The sequence below is a fragment of the Amia ocellicauda genome, chromosome 16 (assembly GCF_036373705.1).
Source record: "Amia ocellicauda isolate fAmiCal2 chromosome 16, fAmiCal2.hap1, whole genome shotgun sequence".
NCBI classification, from domain to species: domain Eukaryota; kingdom Metazoa; phylum Chordata; class Actinopteri; order Amiiformes; family Amiidae; genus Amia; species Amia ocellicauda.
The window spans coordinates 3,658,546-3,676,926 of record NC_089865.1 but is presented as its reverse complement, the minus strand read 5'-3'; the positions used below and the strand labels follow the sequence as shown (position 1 = coordinate 3,676,926).

General features: G+C 42.2%; 2 protein-coding genes across 7 annotated transcripts; one reads left to right on the top strand and one right to left on the bottom strand.

The window, feature by feature from the left end:
* Window positions 1-2,018: 2,018 nt before the first annotated feature.
* Window positions 2,019-10,955, bottom strand: cep70 (centrosomal protein 70). Of its 3 annotated transcripts, none has more exons than XM_066687881.1 (19): window positions 10,788-10,955; window positions 10,301-10,350; window positions 9,978-10,000; window positions 8,837-8,936; window positions 8,448-8,571; window positions 7,356-7,536; window positions 7,043-7,218; window positions 6,753-6,812; window positions 6,443-6,554; window positions 6,043-6,131; window positions 5,872-5,949; window positions 5,458-5,551; window positions 4,992-5,090; window positions 4,647-4,799; window positions 4,107-4,262; window positions 3,686-3,854; window positions 3,192-3,306; window positions 2,756-2,835; window positions 2,019-2,204 (listed from the first exon to the last, which is right to left on the bottom strand). In XM_066687881.1, the coding sequence occupies exons 2-19, from the start codon at window positions 10,317-10,319 to the stop codon at window positions 2,149-2,151; spliced, it is 1,884 nt and encodes a 627-aa protein (XP_066543978.1). In that variant the 5' UTR covers window positions 10,320-10,350; window positions 10,788-10,955; the 3' UTR covers window positions 2,019-2,148. The 3 variants fall into 3 exon arrangements, with proteins under 3 accessions (XP_066543978.1, XP_066543979.1, XP_066543980.1); XM_066687882.1 differs by having other exon boundaries at window positions 4,116-4,262; XM_066687883.1 differs by lacking the exon at window positions 9,978-10,000.
* A 502-nt stretch (window positions 10,956-11,457) lies between these two features.
* Window positions 11,458-18,152, top strand: faima (Fas apoptotic inhibitory molecule a). 4 transcript variants are annotated; one of them, XM_066687502.1, is made up of 6 exons: window positions 12,052-12,233; window positions 13,731-13,793; window positions 14,519-14,654; window positions 15,354-15,582; window positions 16,603-16,652; window positions 16,866-18,152. In XM_066687502.1, exons 2-6 carry the CDS (start codon window positions 13,750-13,752, stop codon window positions 17,013-17,015), a joined length of 609 nt encoding a protein of 202 aa, XP_066543599.1. In that variant the 5' UTR covers window positions 12,052-12,233; window positions 13,731-13,749; the 3' UTR covers window positions 17,016-18,152. The 4 variants fall into 4 exon arrangements, with proteins under 4 accessions (XP_066543600.1, XP_066543599.1, XP_066543601.1 ...); XM_066687503.1 differs by lacking the exons at window positions 12,052-12,233; window positions 13,731-13,793 and adding an exon at window positions 11,458-12,045; XM_066687504.1 differs by lacking the exon at window positions 13,731-13,793.
* Window positions 18,153-18,381: the final 229 nt, after the last annotated feature.

Genomic DNA, 18,381 nt, shown 5'->3' with positions numbered 1-18,381 from the left:
GTCTTCAGTGCAGCTGTTGTTTTTCTAGCTGCTGTCCCAGGAAGAAGATACCTAGTTTAATGACTGCTGCAAGAATTGGAAGTAACTGTGGAGGATAAATTAAATACTTGCCATAAAAATCTGAGGAAAAGTTCTCTAAATATATTCCCCTGTATCGGGTTCCTTAAGGTTAGTAGATTTCTTTTTTGGAAGCAGTGCTTAATTTGTAAATCACGAAGGGCCGGAGCGTAATGTGAATGGGACAGAGCGTAGGAACCGGAGCGCTTAGTGTGACAACATGCACATCAAGCTTAACATCGATATATCGCACTTTCAGCGCACTTTTAGCGCACTTTTAATTTTAGTAATTTCCAAAATTATAGCAGTACAACCATTGACCATGGAGGTTAAATGCAGCAATCATGTCTCTGAAACATTCACAAAGCCACATACAGGGTCTATTTGGTGATTTGTGAACGCATTGAATGGCATTCGCCGCATTCGCACTGTACTGGATCGGTATATTTTACTTATTTTACGAAAATCTTAGTCGATCACCAGCTTCCATAACATTTCCAAACTCCGGTATTACTATCTCCCGTGTTTTTCTTTTAAATAATTCTAACCTGTCAGAGGCTCTGTGGACTGTCACTCTGCTTAGTCCCGCCTTCAAGCAGACGTAAATGACCCAATCAGTGACACTAGGTTTTGGAAACCAACTCGACAGTTATGAAAGAACTGATCTGAGGGGCAGAACATATGCGATGGGTTTGACTGGTTACTTGCCTTTAGAAGGTGGGACATGTAAATAACCCAATCAAACGCATGATACTTCTTGAAGGCAGGACTTGGTATTATTTTAAAGTAAAACATTTGCAAACGTTATCCTAACAGGCGATCGGCTGTATTCTGGACTCCAGCCAGAGGTCTTCCAGGGCCAGATTAAATAACATACAAGGACACATTAACATACAAGAAAATGTATGGAAACAGACACAATTTACATGAAGATATACAAATGTCTCATCTGTATATTTGGATCATTGTGATTTATATACAATTATTAGTATTTATTTAGCTAACATCTTTATCCAGGGTGACTTAGTGAAATTGTGAAATGTCAGTATAATATATCAATAATAATACATAATTTTGAACAGTGAACATTAACATGTACAATACAGGCTTAAACATTTACTACATAAAATAGGACTAGGTATCTGCTGGTACAGGAAACCAAAGTCTTTAAATACACACAACACATTGTAAATGACGTTTAGTTCGCTGCACTTGGGCACAGGAGAACGGAGTCTGAATCCCCATCCCGCTGTGGCCCAAAACCCCCCGAAGTGCAACAGTATCAATATGTATTAAGCTAGGTGTCTAACATTTCTGGCAAAAAATCCTTCAATACGCACGCATTGGTACCGGATTATCACAGTGAAGACACAGGACATTAGTATATCTTAATGTAAAGTGTGGCTGTGTTACCCACATATGTTCCAAACCACAATGTTGTCTATGACAATACCGTATTCTTGTATTTCAGTGTATACTTGTATGTTATTTCAGTGCTTTACGGATTATTTTCACGGGGTTTAACCTGGCCTTGAAAGACCTCTGGCTGCAGTCCAGAATACAGCTGATCGCCAGGATAATGTTAGCAAATTCCAGTATTATTTTAAGGTAAAAAACGATGGACAAAATAATTCCAACTCTAAGGATGTAGATCACGAGTAGATCAAATGCATGATATATAGCCTGCCTTCTAAAGGCAACTAACCAGTCATGTAAATGCTCGTTCCATTTAGTTCACGTCACAAAGAGGTCCCAAGTTTCAAATTGAGAGGTGCCGGTGGAAATTAAGCCCTGGCTGGAAGAGGAGAGCAGACTCCAACAACAGAGCGACCCAAAACAATTGAAAGGATAGTCAATAAGCAACAGATGACACCACAGCAAAACTATTTAATCTTCTCTGAGTTCTTCTGTATTTGTTTTTAATTGTAAGAAAGGTAAGGAGACAGCACGCGTGAAACAAGTGAAGAAATAAACCCTTTATTTCAATTTACATTGAGACTCAAAGTTAAGGCAGCTAAAGAAGTTACTTAAAAAACTTTAACAAAATTGAAATGTAAAAAACAAACTGCACAACAATCAAACAAAGGCTATTCATCGGTCACTGAGCGATCGCACTGCAGGTACAATTTCTTCCAGATGATTGACATCTGCAAAGGCAACAAGGAGGATTATTATACACGAGTAATGAAAATCTCAATCTCACACTCTCTCCAATTGTTTACCAAAACAGATTATTTATCTAGGTCTGTGGAGTGCGGTGTGACGGCCAGGGGCACAAAACATTCATGATCACTGTTGTGTCACAATTCCTGTCGAGGTTAATTCTCTACCACCGCCGGTCTGTGGATGGATTGAAAGTCTGACTGTGGTGCAGTCCCTGTGCCAACGTTGTGATCCAGCTATATACAACTGATCGAGGACAATACCCGTTTTATATTAAAAACCTGCATTTAAACTGCTAGCCAGGGATGCGTTTGTCTTCCTAATAAGCAGTAGCAGGACACTGTGGAAATCTGAGAGGGTCAGCTGACTGTTTGATTGTGCCATTTCATCCATATTCAAGTAGAATGAAATACAGTATATATTTTCTTTGAGTGATGTGCGAAAGTTGCACAACAATATTAATTCTGAATCTAAAATGAACTAGAAGTGAACAGCAAACAATCCCGGCCGCAGTGTTTCTGTGCTCCTTATTTACCTAGAATCTGGATCAGCTCCAGTACGAGGGAGTGGAATGCTGGAAAAAACTCGTCGTGTTCTTCCAGTTTGTTGATGATACTGAAAGAAAAACCCTTCATGACATCTGCGCTTTATAAGTACATCTACAGCCCCGTCCCCCGAAGAAACCACAGGATTCTACTTTTCATTTACATACACTGCCATTTATATATGAACAATTGAGCGATTTGTTCTTTATAGTGTGTTGCAAAGGCAGGGCTCTCCGACGCTGGTCCCAGAGAGCCACAGTGCAGTGGGGTCTACAGATTAACCCTTTAATCACTAACCTTAAGGATGTGAAAACCCCATAAGATTCAGCAGGTGTTTCTATAAGTGTGTACTCTTGTTCTCAGTCTTCAGAAACTGGCAGTTTAGGGGATCTATAAAACCAGAAGTTCTAGGGTTTTGACCGCTACCTGTCGATATCGTGGGTCTCCAGCAGCCGCTGCAGGTGCGGCCCGGCGTCGTCACTCACTGAGCAGCACAGCTTCCCCACCTTGTTCACCACAGCGCTGGGTGGAGCGCCATCATCTGGAGAACAGTGGAGTAACCGCAGTCAACTCAGGAGCACAACGCGGCACTCTGCCAAAACACACACCCGGCCCAGAGCAAGTCCGGGCCCCTGTCAACGCAGTGAGTCAACGGGCGTTTCACGAGATTCAGCTGAACCCTAATGATCTGACTTGGAATGGGGGGTGTGGAGAGGATGGAGGGGTGAGAACAATGACTGAGGGGAAAGTAGGGTCGGAGTCCCGTATTTATGCGTGGTGTGGGCAGGACTAGGATCTTGAGATCAGGGCCTCTCCTGAAATCAGTACCATCACTGGCAAGAAAAGAGAACTCTGATTAAAAAAGAAAGGATTCGAATTTAGCCAGTTGCACTTTCTGATCTACAAGCAGAGCCTCTTACCCAGCACGAGGATGTCTCGCAGGTTCCTCATGGCGTTGGTCATCTCCCCCAGTTTGGTGTACACCTCGTTCATGCGGGGGTACACTCCGCTGATGGAGTTCACGTCAAACAGCTTCTGGAAGTGGGACACCATGGCCTGCAGGGTGCTGCGCGTGGGACTGCGGACTTCCTGCCGAGGCAGAGACAGTGTCCCTCCTGATCAGCAGGCGGGTCGGGACCAACGTAGGCCGAAAGCTAGGGATCTCTTAAAATCTGATGGGCGGTGTTGTTCAAATGATACTTTGCTCTGAAAGGCTTATTGTAAACGCAGGCTGTGCTGTACAGAGTTAACCTCAGAGTTGGGGCAGACATCTTACAATTCAAAACATTTCTATTTTCAAAGTCGTGAGGAATATCTTCTTGTACGTGCAGCTGAACTAACCCGGTCTACCTTGTCATTCTTCGCGGTTTCCTCCAGCAGCATGTCCGCCATCAGGAGGAGCTCCTCCACTCGCACTCCCTCGCTGGAGCTGCGTGCGCCGGCCGAGTGCCAGGGCACCATCCTGAGCAACAACGTCCTCAGGGCACCGTGCAGATCCTGGATAAAGATAAATATACATATACACATATATATACATACACACACACACACACACACACATATATAATACACACATATAATGACAGCATTAAAGGAATGGGAATGCTTGTATCAGGTTTTTCAATACCCTGCAACTCATATAAATATTCTTTAATTATCAGGCGACCAAACCCAGACCTGTTTTTCTTGTTTCCATTCAGAGGAAGGCCTTAGTTTGGTGTTAAAATCCATGCTGTACCTTGTGTGGACCATGACAAGGAATCATTTTAAACACTTTTCCTTCCCCCCCCTCAATACTGGAACTTTTCCATTATTTTATTTTTCTTTCAAATTAATAAAAATAACGTAAAAAACATTGATGAATACAAAACCCATCGCTACCTTCAGAGAGATGAGCTGTTCGGCCCACAAGTCTATCGTTGGTAGAAGATGTTCGTATTCCTCCTTGCCCTTGCTCTCTGGGTATGGCTTCTGCTTGTACAGCAGTAGTGGAGCCCTCGGGTTGTTTAAAATGCTCTTTATTGCATTAAGGATCTGCAATACAAAAACCACACTGGTCTTGTTGCATTTCATCCTTTAGCGATTGATTTGGCCTGGCCTTTGGCATGAGCCAAGTCTGCCAGCAAATGGAGCGGAACGAGAGGGATTGTAGAGACTAAATACTCGTCTTGGGAAGAAGGATGGCCTTGCGCAGCAGGCCGAGATTAAAGAGGAAAGAGTCTTTACCTTAGTGAGTCTGGGAACCGAGTCTGCTTGCTGCGTCCTAAGTTTTGCAACTGTAACAAGATCGTTCAAATTCTGCACTTCCAATTCTTTACACACGTTCTTAAAGAAGAAAGAAAAAAACTGATGTAAGGAATGAAACCTTTTGCTGACGTTTCAGACTGCACAGATTTGTTCAGTAACACACCGCTGTGTCTGCCACTTCGCTAACATAGCATTTATACACTAGCCTGGGGATGAGAGTAATCCTGATCAATTCCCACACACAGTCCACTGCAACACCTAGCAAATCCAGCAGCTTCTTAAACAATCATCCAGGAGCAATATAAAACTGCACATGGCACTGAGGACACAGCCGATGTCAAACACATCATGGTACGAGAACATCGTGTACCAGGGCCTTTTTTTTTTTAAAGCAAGTTGAATCTTCAGGACACCGCAGACCTTTTCAAATCCGAGCGTGACTGACCTTCAGGTAGCTCCGGCAGAGGCTGTCCTGCATGCCGCCTATATCCTCCACGCCAGTGCCGTGTCCTGCATCTGCACCATCCTCTACCACAGACCTGGGAGAAGAAACAGACACAAACAGGAGAAAATGTGCCGGGTTGTAGAGGCCGCAATGGGAAAGAGGGAGCGAAAGCGTGGTAAAATGTTTGTGCATCACTTCGTCCCTTTCTATAAAAATGGCATTTATCGATGGCTGTGTCCTCCAAGCCTGACATGAAGGCCAAAGTTAAATGAAATCAATGACTCGTTTCATGAGCACAAAAGGAACCTCAATACCTTCATTATAGAAACCAATCTCACCCACATCCACACAATTCCCACAACCCTGTAAATCACTTTCGTGTCCTTAGAGTATCGCAGGCCGATACAATCTTACTTGACATTATTCTGCCGGCTAATTCTGTCCATCCGTTTCAGCTGCTGTTGGTATGACTTGAACTCCTTTGCAGTTGGCCTACAAGTAAAGACAAGTCCGGGGAAAACGGTGAGAAATTGTGACCAATCACAAGAAATATATTTTTAGAACTCATCCTGAAAATATACACACCTGGACTCCAACTCCTGTCTCAAGCTCTGGATGCTGCGTCTCAGTTCTTCCTTCTGGGCTTTGGTTTCCTTCAGCTGGCTCTGATAGGACTGTACAGGGGGAGAGATGTTTGGCTGGCTCTGCTTTGACCCGTATCCTTGTACACATTCAGTATAATATCACTGTGCATATGTATGAGGCGACAATAGACTGTGCTATTCAAATACATGCAAACAACAAAAACCCTAATAAACAAACAAAGTCCTCATTAAAATCCCTGGATAAAACAAGCCAGTGTTCAGCCACAGCCATAAACACATGCAAATACAGAATATGTGAAACAGAAAGTGCCCTGCCAAGACAAACAGGAGATGCTTCTTAACAGACAGATGCAGAAAACTATAAATGTTGAACTCTGTACCTCAAGGAGAGCTTTGTAATGCGGAGTTGCATCTAGTGCATGCTTCCTCTCGGTTTCTCTGCCACACTGCAGATGCTCGGGGTTTCCCTCTACAGGTTCGGCGCTGTGTGTCCTGCCGTGAGAAACACAGAGTGACACAGTTCTCATTACAAGCCTATTTAATATCTCGATACCGACATATTTCTCGTCACCGTTCGATTTCTAATGAACAAACAGAACATTGCGTTCTTTTTATCCACTACAACGACATCAGATGTCAAAATCTGACATTCTGATCTCCATTCCTTATATCATCCGAATAAAAACACACCTGATCTCCGAGCGCAGGTCGTGAATCTGAGCTTCGTAGACATCGATGACATCCAGGATCCTGAGAGAAATGAAAGCAGTTTCACGGGACGGTCACTACAGCCACGCCAATGCAACAGCGCAATTCACAAAACATCTCGATCGCCGCTTTTCTAGGTGTTGCGTGATATGATTGGCTCGGCGCTGCTTTTGATACAGAGCGTGGAGTATAAACTCTTTCAGAATGAATAACAGGAAAACAAGGCGGCACAACATGACCTGAAATAGTTGCATCTGATTGAAATGACGTACTGTTGGTCGAGCGGCGAGTGTGGCTTGGCCGCCCGCTTGCGAATCTGTAGGAAGACGTTGTTCTGTCGCCGCACTCTCTCCTCCTCCTCTTTCACGGTGAAGTAAAGCTTCTTCTGCAGCTGCGAAATGACCTCTCGCTCTTCGCCAAGCTTCTGCTCCAGTAACTGGTAGCGTTTCTTTAACAAACGGTGGAAAAAACAACAACTGGACAATCAGAAAGCATTTTAAAAACAATAAGAACATCTCAGAAGATTAGAACCTTCTCCAGCAACTCCAGGTCGAGAAACACTCGGGGACGCACGGGCGGCCGTACCTGGGCGTCTCTCTTTTCCTGCTGCAGCTGCTTCATGCGAGTCTGCTGCTGCGCGGCCTTGGCGATGTAGTCGTCCTCCAGCTGCTGAACCTTGGCCTTGACTCCCGACAAGATGGCATCCAGCTCCGCGGCCCGCTGGGACTGCCGCGCGGCTCGGGCCTGCTGCTGCTGTGCCTCGTCCCTGTTGGAGAAACGGCCCGCGGCTCAGAGGCGAGAGAGGGAGGGTCCGGGACTTTCAGCACGCCTACAACAGAGCCTCCTGCTTTTCTTTCAGGTCAAAGCTTCGTGGCGGGGTTGAAACGCTGAAGATTAATGCAGCGAAGGAAAGAAGGACCTCCACCGGCAGAGCAGTTTGAGCCAGTACGGCATGAAGCTCAGAGTGCATTTGCAGAGTCAGGCCAATATACACATTTAATCTTTACTTCTTCACCTTGGCGAGTCAAACGTCCCCCTGCAAACGTCTGAAATAGATCATCCTGCTGAAAAGTTGGGGTTGTCTTATTTACCTCCCTGAAATGCCCCTCTGCCCGTGAGGAGACCCCCCGTGGACCATCGCAATAGCGTGGGGGGTGACAGACAGTAGGAGGATCCGTCTCACCGCACTGGGCCGAGCAGATGCCTGCCGAGGCTGGGAGGAGCCTGGGATTATCCAAGGCCTCGGGGTGATTAGAGCCATTGTGTTCGGAAACAGGTGGTTAGCAAGTTGGAACTAGATCGCTAGAGCATTGAAAAGGTCTGCAATCAGAGGAGGGCATCCCACCCGCCTTTCCTATTTGGTTTCCAGTTGCTTATTTCACTGACACCCTATCTGTCCCCGTGAATCAGCCTCCTCAAAATACTTGATAATGTCAGAGTCAAGTCCCCATGGCCCGAAGGAAAAATGTGCATGAGTGGGCCATTTGTTTTTGTATAATTCCCTACATTGTGCAGATATAGACATTGATGCATCAAGTTAAATGTAGACAGGCATTTTTTCCACCTCTTTCATCAATTGGGAGACTGAGTTGTTTATCACGGAGGGGACAGGGAAAACAAACTGAAAAGAAACAAACCGAACATCACAGAAACGAGGGAACAGCAGACTGGACTTACTTTAACTGATTGTTAGACTGGATCAGCTCCTGTATCAACACCTGCCTCCTCTCGGTGTCCTTTAACACGCTCTGCAGTACCAGCTGAATTTCCGAGGCAGACTTCTTCTCCAAAAGAACTAGATCTGCACATGAAGAAAAGAAAAAGATTAAATTAAATTAAACACAACACAGTGGCTTTAAACAGACAGCAATACAAAGTGCTTAGGCTACCATACCCCAGGTTTTACAGCAGACCCAGCATAAACCAGATAAAGCAAAATAGCCAGTGCACCGAGTGAGTGTATTTACATGCGCTACTGAAAACGATGCAGGATTAAGGCGAACAGATGTTGCGTCACACACCTGAGGGCCTGAAACAGTAAACTCGTTTTCAATGCGGTATTGTACCTGCTAGATTCCTGTTTTCCATGGGGTCTGCAAAATGAATTGGTTTGAAGCCATGGTGTCGGAGTAAGCGGTTTACTGCCTCCCAGTCCGCCTGTTCCTGCTTTAAAACGACAACGACCAAACAGCTGCTCATACAATTCGCTGTAAACCATGGTCAAGTGTGTACGAAAAACACTATTGCAATAATCAAAGATCTGTATTCAATCTCCACTGCACAGATTAAAAGAAAGAAGCATTACAAGACATATCATAGCACTGATAACTAAATTTAATAGATTAAAAGCAAAATGCATGGCAGTCTGAAGAACAATTACAGTGATAGAAGTGTTACAGACCTTGTTTATAACCTTTACTTGTACAGTATTTTTGGAAAGAGTCTAAACAACCAAGTATGCAATTTTATCACCTGGGTAATTTGTTTTGCTTCACTTCCTTAAAAAACAAAAAGGACTCCAATGCAAAACCTTAACAGCAGCTTACATTTGCACTTCCTGATCGTTAATCGCCTCATAAACTTAAGTGAATCCCCTTTGGCGTTTTATGTCACAACCTCAGTACCTGGAATTGGCTGCAGGTCCACAGATACACATAAGTCCTGTCCCTTTGGTTTACAATCCCATTCATTGTCTTCCCCTCTGTCTCTCTTAATCGTCTGACTGCCTGCCCTGTGCTCTGTTTACTAAACAACTGCTTTCCTGTTATTCACACAACTGATGCCAAGAAGTGCCAAAGCACATCAATTACAGAAGGAAAAGAAACTAAAATGTGCTCTAAACTCCTGTCTTTCACAGCCACCGCAGAGTGCTCCTCTCGTCCCGACGTTGTCCCCGGTGTCTGTCGCTCGCATCTTCCTATCCCTTTTTCTTGTCCTTATCCTTACCTGGCAGAACCAAGTATCATGTTACGGATTCCCTAATTAAGAATTACAGGTGAATGCTTGTACTGAATAGCAGCAGAGAGCTTCACTGTCAAGAGAGAAGTTTTAACATTCGGTAGCTTGGATAACACTCCCAGACATCAGCAACAGCTGACCGATGCTCTTTTCTTGTTACACTTCAGCAAATGAGTGAGTAATACTCGAGGTCTAGAATGACCCTCCTCTTTGTTTATGCGGTCAGGCAGGGTTTCGCAGATATCTTACCTGTTCGTTCCCTCTCTCTAGGCCTGTGAATGGACACACACACAAAAACAGTGATGACAGATTTTATTTGCCTGAAATATGGACTTGCATTTTGTGCTACAATTCCAACACAAGTAATTACACCTAACTTCAAAGCAGGATCTGTTCATCATGATATTTATGACATGCAATTAAGTTAAATGTATGGTCTCATTTTAACTATATATTCGTTTTTCAGGACAAGTCACTTGCAAAGCTGTTCACAGTTACCTAGACACACAAAAAGTACAAGTGATAGCATTAGCTTTATAAATAAATAAATAAATAAATAAATAAATACTTACCAGAACTTAGATATGACATTCTGTATGACGTATGCACTATTCGCAAGGCACTAGAAAGAAAGAAAAAAAGTTTAGATATTCAGCTTCCTGCATTAACAGTACTAACCCCACCCCTAAATGTTTTATTGGTTTCACATGGATACAGTTGCTAAAATGATTGGCAGGTCAGTCACTCAATATAGATACTGTTATTTGTAATGTGGAAACGTTTATTTTTCCCAGATGCTGTTTTTTTATTGGGTAGTACAGTAAGCTATATTAAGCAGGGTCACTAATTATTGTAACTTGTGTTTTGCACAGTTGACAAGCTGGACGCGATTTACAGACTTCTGAATTATTAACAGTGAATATCATATATACAGTGGTGACTGGAAAACAGAAATAATAACGAGTGTTCACGCACACAATGATGACATGCACTGCAGCAGACGCACGCCGACTCGAGGACAGTAAGCACGGACATTTCTAATCATTAAAGTTACTGTACCTATCTTACGCAGGAGTATTTAGAGAATACGCAATCTCCAGTGCAGCACAGTGTTCATCACATGCACAACTGAGCGGACGTTTTGCCCGCTGTGTCTCCCTCTGCTCCCGCAGTGCCGAGCGCCCCGCCGCCCAGCGAGCTGACAGTTTGAACCACCTCCGGCAGGAAGGCGAAAGCATGCTTCTGTGCATTTCAACCAATAGCGACGTGCGTGTTAAACACAGCCCGCCCACATCCCGCCACTCAACCAATAGCGAAGTGCGTGTTAAACACAGCCCGCCCACAGCCCGCCACTCAACCAATAGCGAAGTGCGTGTTAAACACAGCCCGCCCACATCCCGCCACTCAACCAATAGCGAAGTGCGTGTTAAACACAGCCCGCCCACAGCCCGCCACTCAACCAATAGCGAAGTGCGTGTTAAACACAGCCCGCCCACAGCCCGCCACTCAACCAATAGCGACGTGCGTGTTAAACACAGCCCGCCCACAACCCGCCACTCAACCAATAGTGTTGTGAAGTCTACACATACCACGCCCACTGTCCGTCATTTAACCTATTAGCGGTGTGCATTTTACAGATGGCACGTCATTCTGTTACGTGATTGGTTGGGGCCAACAGATTGACGTTTCTGAGGAGCGCAACTAACCAAATAACACAAACTTCCACTTAAGCGTGTTTTTGAGAGCGGTGGACACTTGCTGGTGTCAATTCAATACACAGAGATGTTTGCGCAACGGTGGCGTAACTAGAGAAGAACGACACCACACAAAGTGAAGTCACTTTTATTTGGTTACTTATTTGAGGTATGCAGGTTACGTCATTACAAATCTAAACTGATTTTGATTCGGTATCGTCAGAAAACAAGTCTTATAATGAGAAAGAATGTCTACTATATCTATAATAAGAAAATCACGTCCATGCACGCCAAGGATATCAATCCCTTTTCCAAAAAACAAACAGGTACCCCTGCTGTTTCTCGCGAGAAAGCGTGCGAGCTAGTGACGTCACTGCCCTGCTCGAATTCGAGAGTACACCGAACATTCTAAAACAACAAGAACATTCTTTAGCGCGCATGAGAATCGCTACACAGATCATATATGTCACGTACATGCCAAGGACACAGCACATGCATGTTTTGAAGGAATAAAAACGCAGGGAGTGTGAGGCTGCGCAGCGGTTTCCATAGTGACCGCGCTGTCGGCGACATCAGAGAGAAAGGGCGTCATAAAGAGCGGAGCTGCGCGCGCCAGCTGCAAGGTAAGCTGCAACACACGCTGGATCGCGGGGCTTTTGTGGCATTTTTATAAAACAGGCTGTTCAGTAATACATAGCATCAGCACATGCACCGGGACTGGACGAGGAACAGCGAGCAGGACGAGTGTTTTCTGAGACGAAGTTGGCGGGTGATCCTGCATCTGATCATTAAGACTTACTTTCCCATGCAGGTTAAGTGTGGCAGTGACATTGCACTATATAGTCCCAGCTGTCTGTTCTCTGGGTTATCATGTGTGTGAACAAAGTCAACACCTGTAGTATCTGTGCTTTGGTTCTCTTTACTGTGGATTTCTTTAACACAGTAGTTGTATGTTTTAAAAGCAGGGGGTCTTATATTTTCAAGAGGAAAGAGAGCGTAGATTCCTCCAACACGCAACCAGTAATGGCAACATAAGTTTCCGATTTGATCATACGCATTGTCTCTATCAGTGTGATACTTTATCGCTACAAAGGGTGTACAAAAGTCCATTAGAGTCATCCTATCAGAAAATGCATATAGTCTGCATGTTGTCAGTTTGCTATTGTGCAGAATAGATACATTGTTTGGCATTGTTTCCATGATAGGATCAAATATCACTATCTGTGTTCGTGCCCATGTCTCATCTGCGAAGTGCTTTTTGTTTCCTCATAGTCCTACAGTAAAACATACATCTTGTTCATGCAAAGGTATAGCCTATATAGCATTCAGGACCATACAGCCATGTTGTATAGCCCTGCATACATGTCTATGGGTCACTTAGTGTCTTAGACTCTATTTGTAGTTTGTTAATCTGACCTCATCAAATTAGACCTGAGAGACATCTATTGCTTACAGTTAGTCTAATTTACAGACCAAATCCACTATTACTACCAAATGGTCACACTGTTGTAAATGTCGGATTAGTAACAGGGTTACTTTAGTCATCTCAGCATTTTGTCCACTCGAGTTATGCACAGGGTTATTCTCACCCACTATTTTCATTATTATGATGATGATTACAGTGCATGCTTTTTTTTTTTCTTTTTTAATCAACAGCAGTTAAAGGTGACTTGACCACCTGTAGGCCACTTCTTAATATAATATTCAACCATCATGCCTCTTAACACCCATGATGCACTTGGTTACACAGTACAGTCATATTTACCCTCCTTTTATTATTTTGATTTATTGTGTTAAAGAATAGTCTGCAGTGAGGTTATGTCCTTTAATGGCTGTCCTTAAGACCTCACTGAAATAATAATAGGACTTAATGTGTGGGACATGAGAAACTCGTTAAGGCCTGTGTTACAATGGTAATCATTTTTGTTCTGAAGTTGTTTTCAAATGAGCTTTCAGATTTGTAAAAATAAAATAAAATTTAAAAATCTGTCAATTAAGTTGGATTTTGTCAATAATATGAAAGATAATATAGAGGTGCTTTCAATGTAGTAAAGGAACACAATGCTTATGGCTATGAGAACGTCCATCATTTGAACATTTGAACAGTATCTCATGTGTTTTCAGTCCTTCTTAAAGGTACCATTTTAAATAGCCTCAATAAAACACACTCAATTCCACCACACACCATAAGTAGTAAATTAGCTCAGCTCTGATTTCTTAAGACATTAAGGGAACCTAATAATAAAAATGTCCATTTGAAACTCTATCTTTTCTACCCTTCACCTTCCTGCCATGCTAATTGGATTAGAGCTGGTAATTTCATTGCAATGGCTTCCTGGGAAGAGATTACGGTTTATGACGATGACGTGAGGTAAAGGGCCTTCATTTCAGATTATACATTTATTGTGTGCAATATAGTATCTTCATTACAGCTTTAATATGATTTAATTTGCTTTCCTCTGTTCCTTTGGGTGTATTGCAGGTGTGCTACATTTTTGTTTTAAAAGCTGTTTCTTCAGTTGAGTTCTGTCAAGTGTCAAGCGATCTCAAGTAGTCCATTAACATTAAATGAATGCTTTGTAAAGTGCACGGTACATCAAACTCATTATCAGTCTACGTATAGATACATTGTACTTAAAATGCATGTATAATGCATTTTAAAACGCTTGTGAAATTAGTATCTAGTAATTCGATACATATAACATTTTCTGAGGGACAGTCTGATACTGCACTGATAAAGCTCTCCTGTCTTCCATGGCCTAGTCCTTAATTGCACAACAGACATGATAAGTACTATGACACTGCCAGTTCCTAAAAGTGACCTTTTCCCCCGTGCCTAGCGCTGCTTTTTGTGTGTGTGTATCTGTGTGTGTGTGTATGTGTCAGTAAGCTTCTTAAGTGATAGACAAGACGCTGAGTGTGCACGTATTGGACAGTGCTGGACAATACGTTGCACTGATTCCAAGGGGTCCTTTGGTCGGTAACTAAGAGGTGATTACACACACTATTGTGTATGTCTGTAATGCTGTGATATATATCTATATGTGGAAGATGATTTCGCTTTTCTGTCTTTGTGTTCCTTCTCTTCCTCTCAAGGTCTCAATACAGCCATCTGGATAAAATGACAGACCTGGTGGGTGTCTGGGAAGTGGCTTTAAGTGACGGTGTCCATAAAATTGAGTTTGAGCACGGGACCACATCGGGGAAGCGCGTGGTCTATGTAGATGGAAAGGTACGGCCTAGACTTTTCACCAGTGTTTCACTTTGCTCTCCCACGCTATACTGTTGTTTTACTGTGGTAGACTGTTATTACAGTTTACCGTGGTGTTAAACTCCTATAAGGGTTGAAATTGTAGATGACTGACAGTATGATTTATAGGATTACAAAATTAATCCCATAGAATAGATAATGTTACTTTAAATGAATGTATTTCCCTGGAGTTTTGTCAGTCATATATTATTCCACCCACAAGATGGCAGAGCTTCATCAGTATATAATTCAGCACCCTTCCTGTCCAGGCTGAATTATGTCAATACAAGCTGGCACCCATTATATGAGGATTCCCGATGTGCTGCTCTGTTTTTGTGTTTTGTTTTGTTTGGTTCTCATGATATCAGTCTAATCTAAATAGCAGGATTGTGAACTTCTGTGGTTTTATAATCGATACATCTCATATAATGTGGAAAAAGTGCTGTTTATTTTACATGAAATGATTGTGTAGAGAAATTAAGTGAGCTCTCTGCTTGATTGCCATACCAATACTTGTATGTTTTTTGGGCACAGAGTGCAGAATTGAAAAATACTATTCCAGTGGTTATGCTGCTTGGGGCCTCTTCAGTAATCCTTCACCACTACCAATATTGAAGGGGGTGCAGTAATTACAGATGTTTATGTATTTAATTATTCACAATTGTTATGTGCTCGTGACAGGAAGTGATAAGAAGAGACTGGATGTTCAAACTGGTTGGAAAAGAGACATTCAGCGTTGGAGGGACGGAAACAAAAGCAACTATCAACATCGATGCTGTCAGCGGCTTCGCGTACGAATACACCCTAGAAATCAACGGGAAAAGTCTGAAAAAGTACATGGAAAACAGGTCGAAGACGACCAACACATGGGTGATTAATCTGGATGGCGTCGACTGCAGGATAGTACTGGGTAAGAGTTCACATTACTCTGTTACTACTGGCTATAGTGTTGAATGTTCCCATTACAAGACCGGGTAAATGCTGCTAACAGGTCTCTGAATACCAGGGGGACAAGGTCTTGGCTTATGAAGATCACACACCAGGCATCAGTATTAAAGGACTAACCGTGTTTTAAGCGATTTAAAAACCGTATGTAGCAATTAGACCTAAGAGTAACTTAAACACTGAATTGTCTCGGAAAGCAGTATCTTCTACATTAAAGAGAACACAGGGTTGATTTCGGTGATCGTACGTGTCTGTATTTTATTTGCACTGACTTTCCTCATCACTGACGCACCACACCACGGAGTCTTGTAATGACCCTTAATCTAGTTGTATTACCCATAATGCCTTCACATCTTTGTTCTGTGCTGTCTATAATAATGTACACCAAACAAGAAGGCTATTGGATAATGGTACAGTATCCAGGAAGCTGCACTATTTTCCTTACAGGCGGGGATGAGCAGTGACTAATATAGCGGTAACTTAAATGGCTTAATTAAACATTTTCAGCATTACTAACATGAGGTGAGTCAGAGAAAAACAGAATCGAGTTCAGGAAGAACAAAAGTTTGATTTGGTACAGTGTACACAATGCAAGGTATTTAAGGTGTGGTTTGTGTTCCATAATAACCGTGATAATGACTGTGAAGTATTTTTAAAATGGTAAATATGCTGCCAGTCCACTTGTATTGTGTATGGTAGCTCTGGCCTCACAGCTAATTCAGGAGCTCTGACTGAAGCCTAATATTACGATATATAATCAGAATTATATATTTGTAATATCTGTTTCCACAATAACCTGCAGGTTTGTCACAGTGGTTCTGTGTTGCATTCAGACAGTATTATGGTCACATTATATCTGCCTCAGTAACTACTTCTACTACAGCCCTTAAAATGCTGATTGGCTCCTGTCTATGATAAAGCTATTTGTGAGTGTGTATTTACGGTTTGTGGGCTGGAAATTCATCCTCTCCTATATCTTTCACAGAGAAGGACACGATGGACATATGGTGCAATGGTCAGAAAATGGAAACCGCAGTAAGTGCTCTGTTTTGATGTCTGTAAAGTATCTGATATGGGAGATCACACGTTTATGAGTAAAAACTCGGGATGCACAGGCAATGCAGTTTATGACACGAGCGCCTGTAAATGCGATACTGTTCATTTAAGCCCATGAGAGAGAACTGTGCTGTTTGTGTCATGACTTGACAAGGGCGTAACAGACTGGCTTTGTCCTTGCTTTGTTTCTAGGGAGAGTTTGTAGAAGATGGCACAGAAACGCACTTCACGGTGGGAAACCACGACTGCTGTATCAAGGCGGTCAGCAGTGGGAAACGGAGGGAGGGCATCATTCATTCGTTGATAGTGGACGAGTGTGAGATTCCGGAATCGCTGGAGTAATTCGCATCGTTCCGGGCAGAGCGGAACTCAACTTTGCAAACAGAACTGCTGTGAAGATACAAAAAGAGTGCGACTTTCCGCAAAAAAAAAAGACTTCCAGACGTTAAAGCCCTGCAGAAATAAGTGTTGAACAGCAGAATGTATACTTTACTCCTTTGTCCACCAATGAACCTTAAGCCTCTTAAAAAGGCCCCAAAAGTCTGAATTGAAGTTTTGTTTAATTTGCCTCCCGCCTCTCAAACAAATAAATCAGATTATTTAAATTATTGTAATAATATAGTGATAAGTAAATTATGCATATATTTTTTGTAAATTATTAAATTGTGTAGTTATCTTGCAACATGGAAGTGTTCGTGTCGAATATTGAAAATGGTAAACCCTTTTCCATGGCTAGGGTTATGAAGTCTATTTTTTCAGCAAAGTATTTACCTCACACTGAGATAATCAGTTGTGTCAAATCAAAGACACAAACAAAAAAATAATAACCTGTTTTGGCAGTTCAGCCACTGCTGTATACATGTTAAGATGTATGTGTTACTTGCAAAGTTTAGTTCCACTTCAGTAACAACTACTTTTTCAGGTCAAGGATTTGCAAATACTGCAATAACCAATAATCATAAGAAAGTGCACTTTCTGGGAGTTTGTCTGTATTCCCTTCCCTGTGTTAAGAATGTGTGTAGACCGTCAACGTGCATATCTTACTATCTGCAAATTTAATTGTCGGGTAATTAAAAGATTGTATTCTTGTCAAAAGCTCATAGATGACTGTCCAATCAATGTTGTATTTCGATATCTAGGCACTTCTGTATGCAACTTATTCTGGTGTACAGAATTGGTTGTGCTTTTCTCCTCAGGTCCTGAGGCTAAATCTTTAGACTTTATATATATATATATATATATATATATATATATATATATATATATATCAAAGACTCTATGTAATGATTGTAATAGACATTATTCTTTATTTTTTGTGTGCGAATTGTCTCAATAAAAGCAAAAGCTGTGTTTTGGTTTTAAAAGTATTTTGAGGTCATCTTTAAATCTCTGGCTTAGAATAGCAGAATTCTTGAAAGACAAGGTTCTCTTGTTTTATCTCTCCACGACTGTAAGGTCAAAAGAAAAATATTAAACACACAAATACAGTCATGTGGCTGTACTGGTCTTGTGTTCCAGGAGTGCTGTTGACATTAACATTGTGGATCTGTAGTTCAATGGAAAAGGGTTGATTTATTTAAATTTCACTAAAGTTTGACTTTCTGTTTTACAACTCTTTTCAGAGAGAAACGAAAGGTTATGAATGTTCTGTATTTTTGTTTTTCATTTTAGCCGTATAATTGTTCAATGACTACTAATGACTATAGCT

Coding starts and splice junctions, on each gene's coding strand:
- cep70 (XM_066687881.1), bottom strand. Junction 6,132..6,442: donor ATTACAAAGCTCTCCTTGAG/GTACAGAGTTCA, acceptor CCCCCTGTACAG/TCCTATCAGAGCCAGCTGAA. Junction 2,205..2,755: donor GGAGCTGATCCAGATTCTAG/GTAAATAAGGAG, acceptor TTGCCTTTGCAG/ATGTCAATCATCTGGAAGAA.
- faima (XM_066687502.1), top strand. CDS start 13,750: ATGGCTTCCTGGGAAGAGATTACGGTTTATGACGATGACGTGAG. Junction 13,794..14,518: donor GTTTATGACGATGACGTGAG/GTAAAGGGCCTT, acceptor CTTCCTCTCAAG/GTCTCAATACAGCCATCTGG. Junction 15,583..16,602: donor CGACTGCAGGATAGTACTGG/GTAAGAGTTCAC, acceptor TATCTTTCACAG/AGAAGGACACGATGGACATA.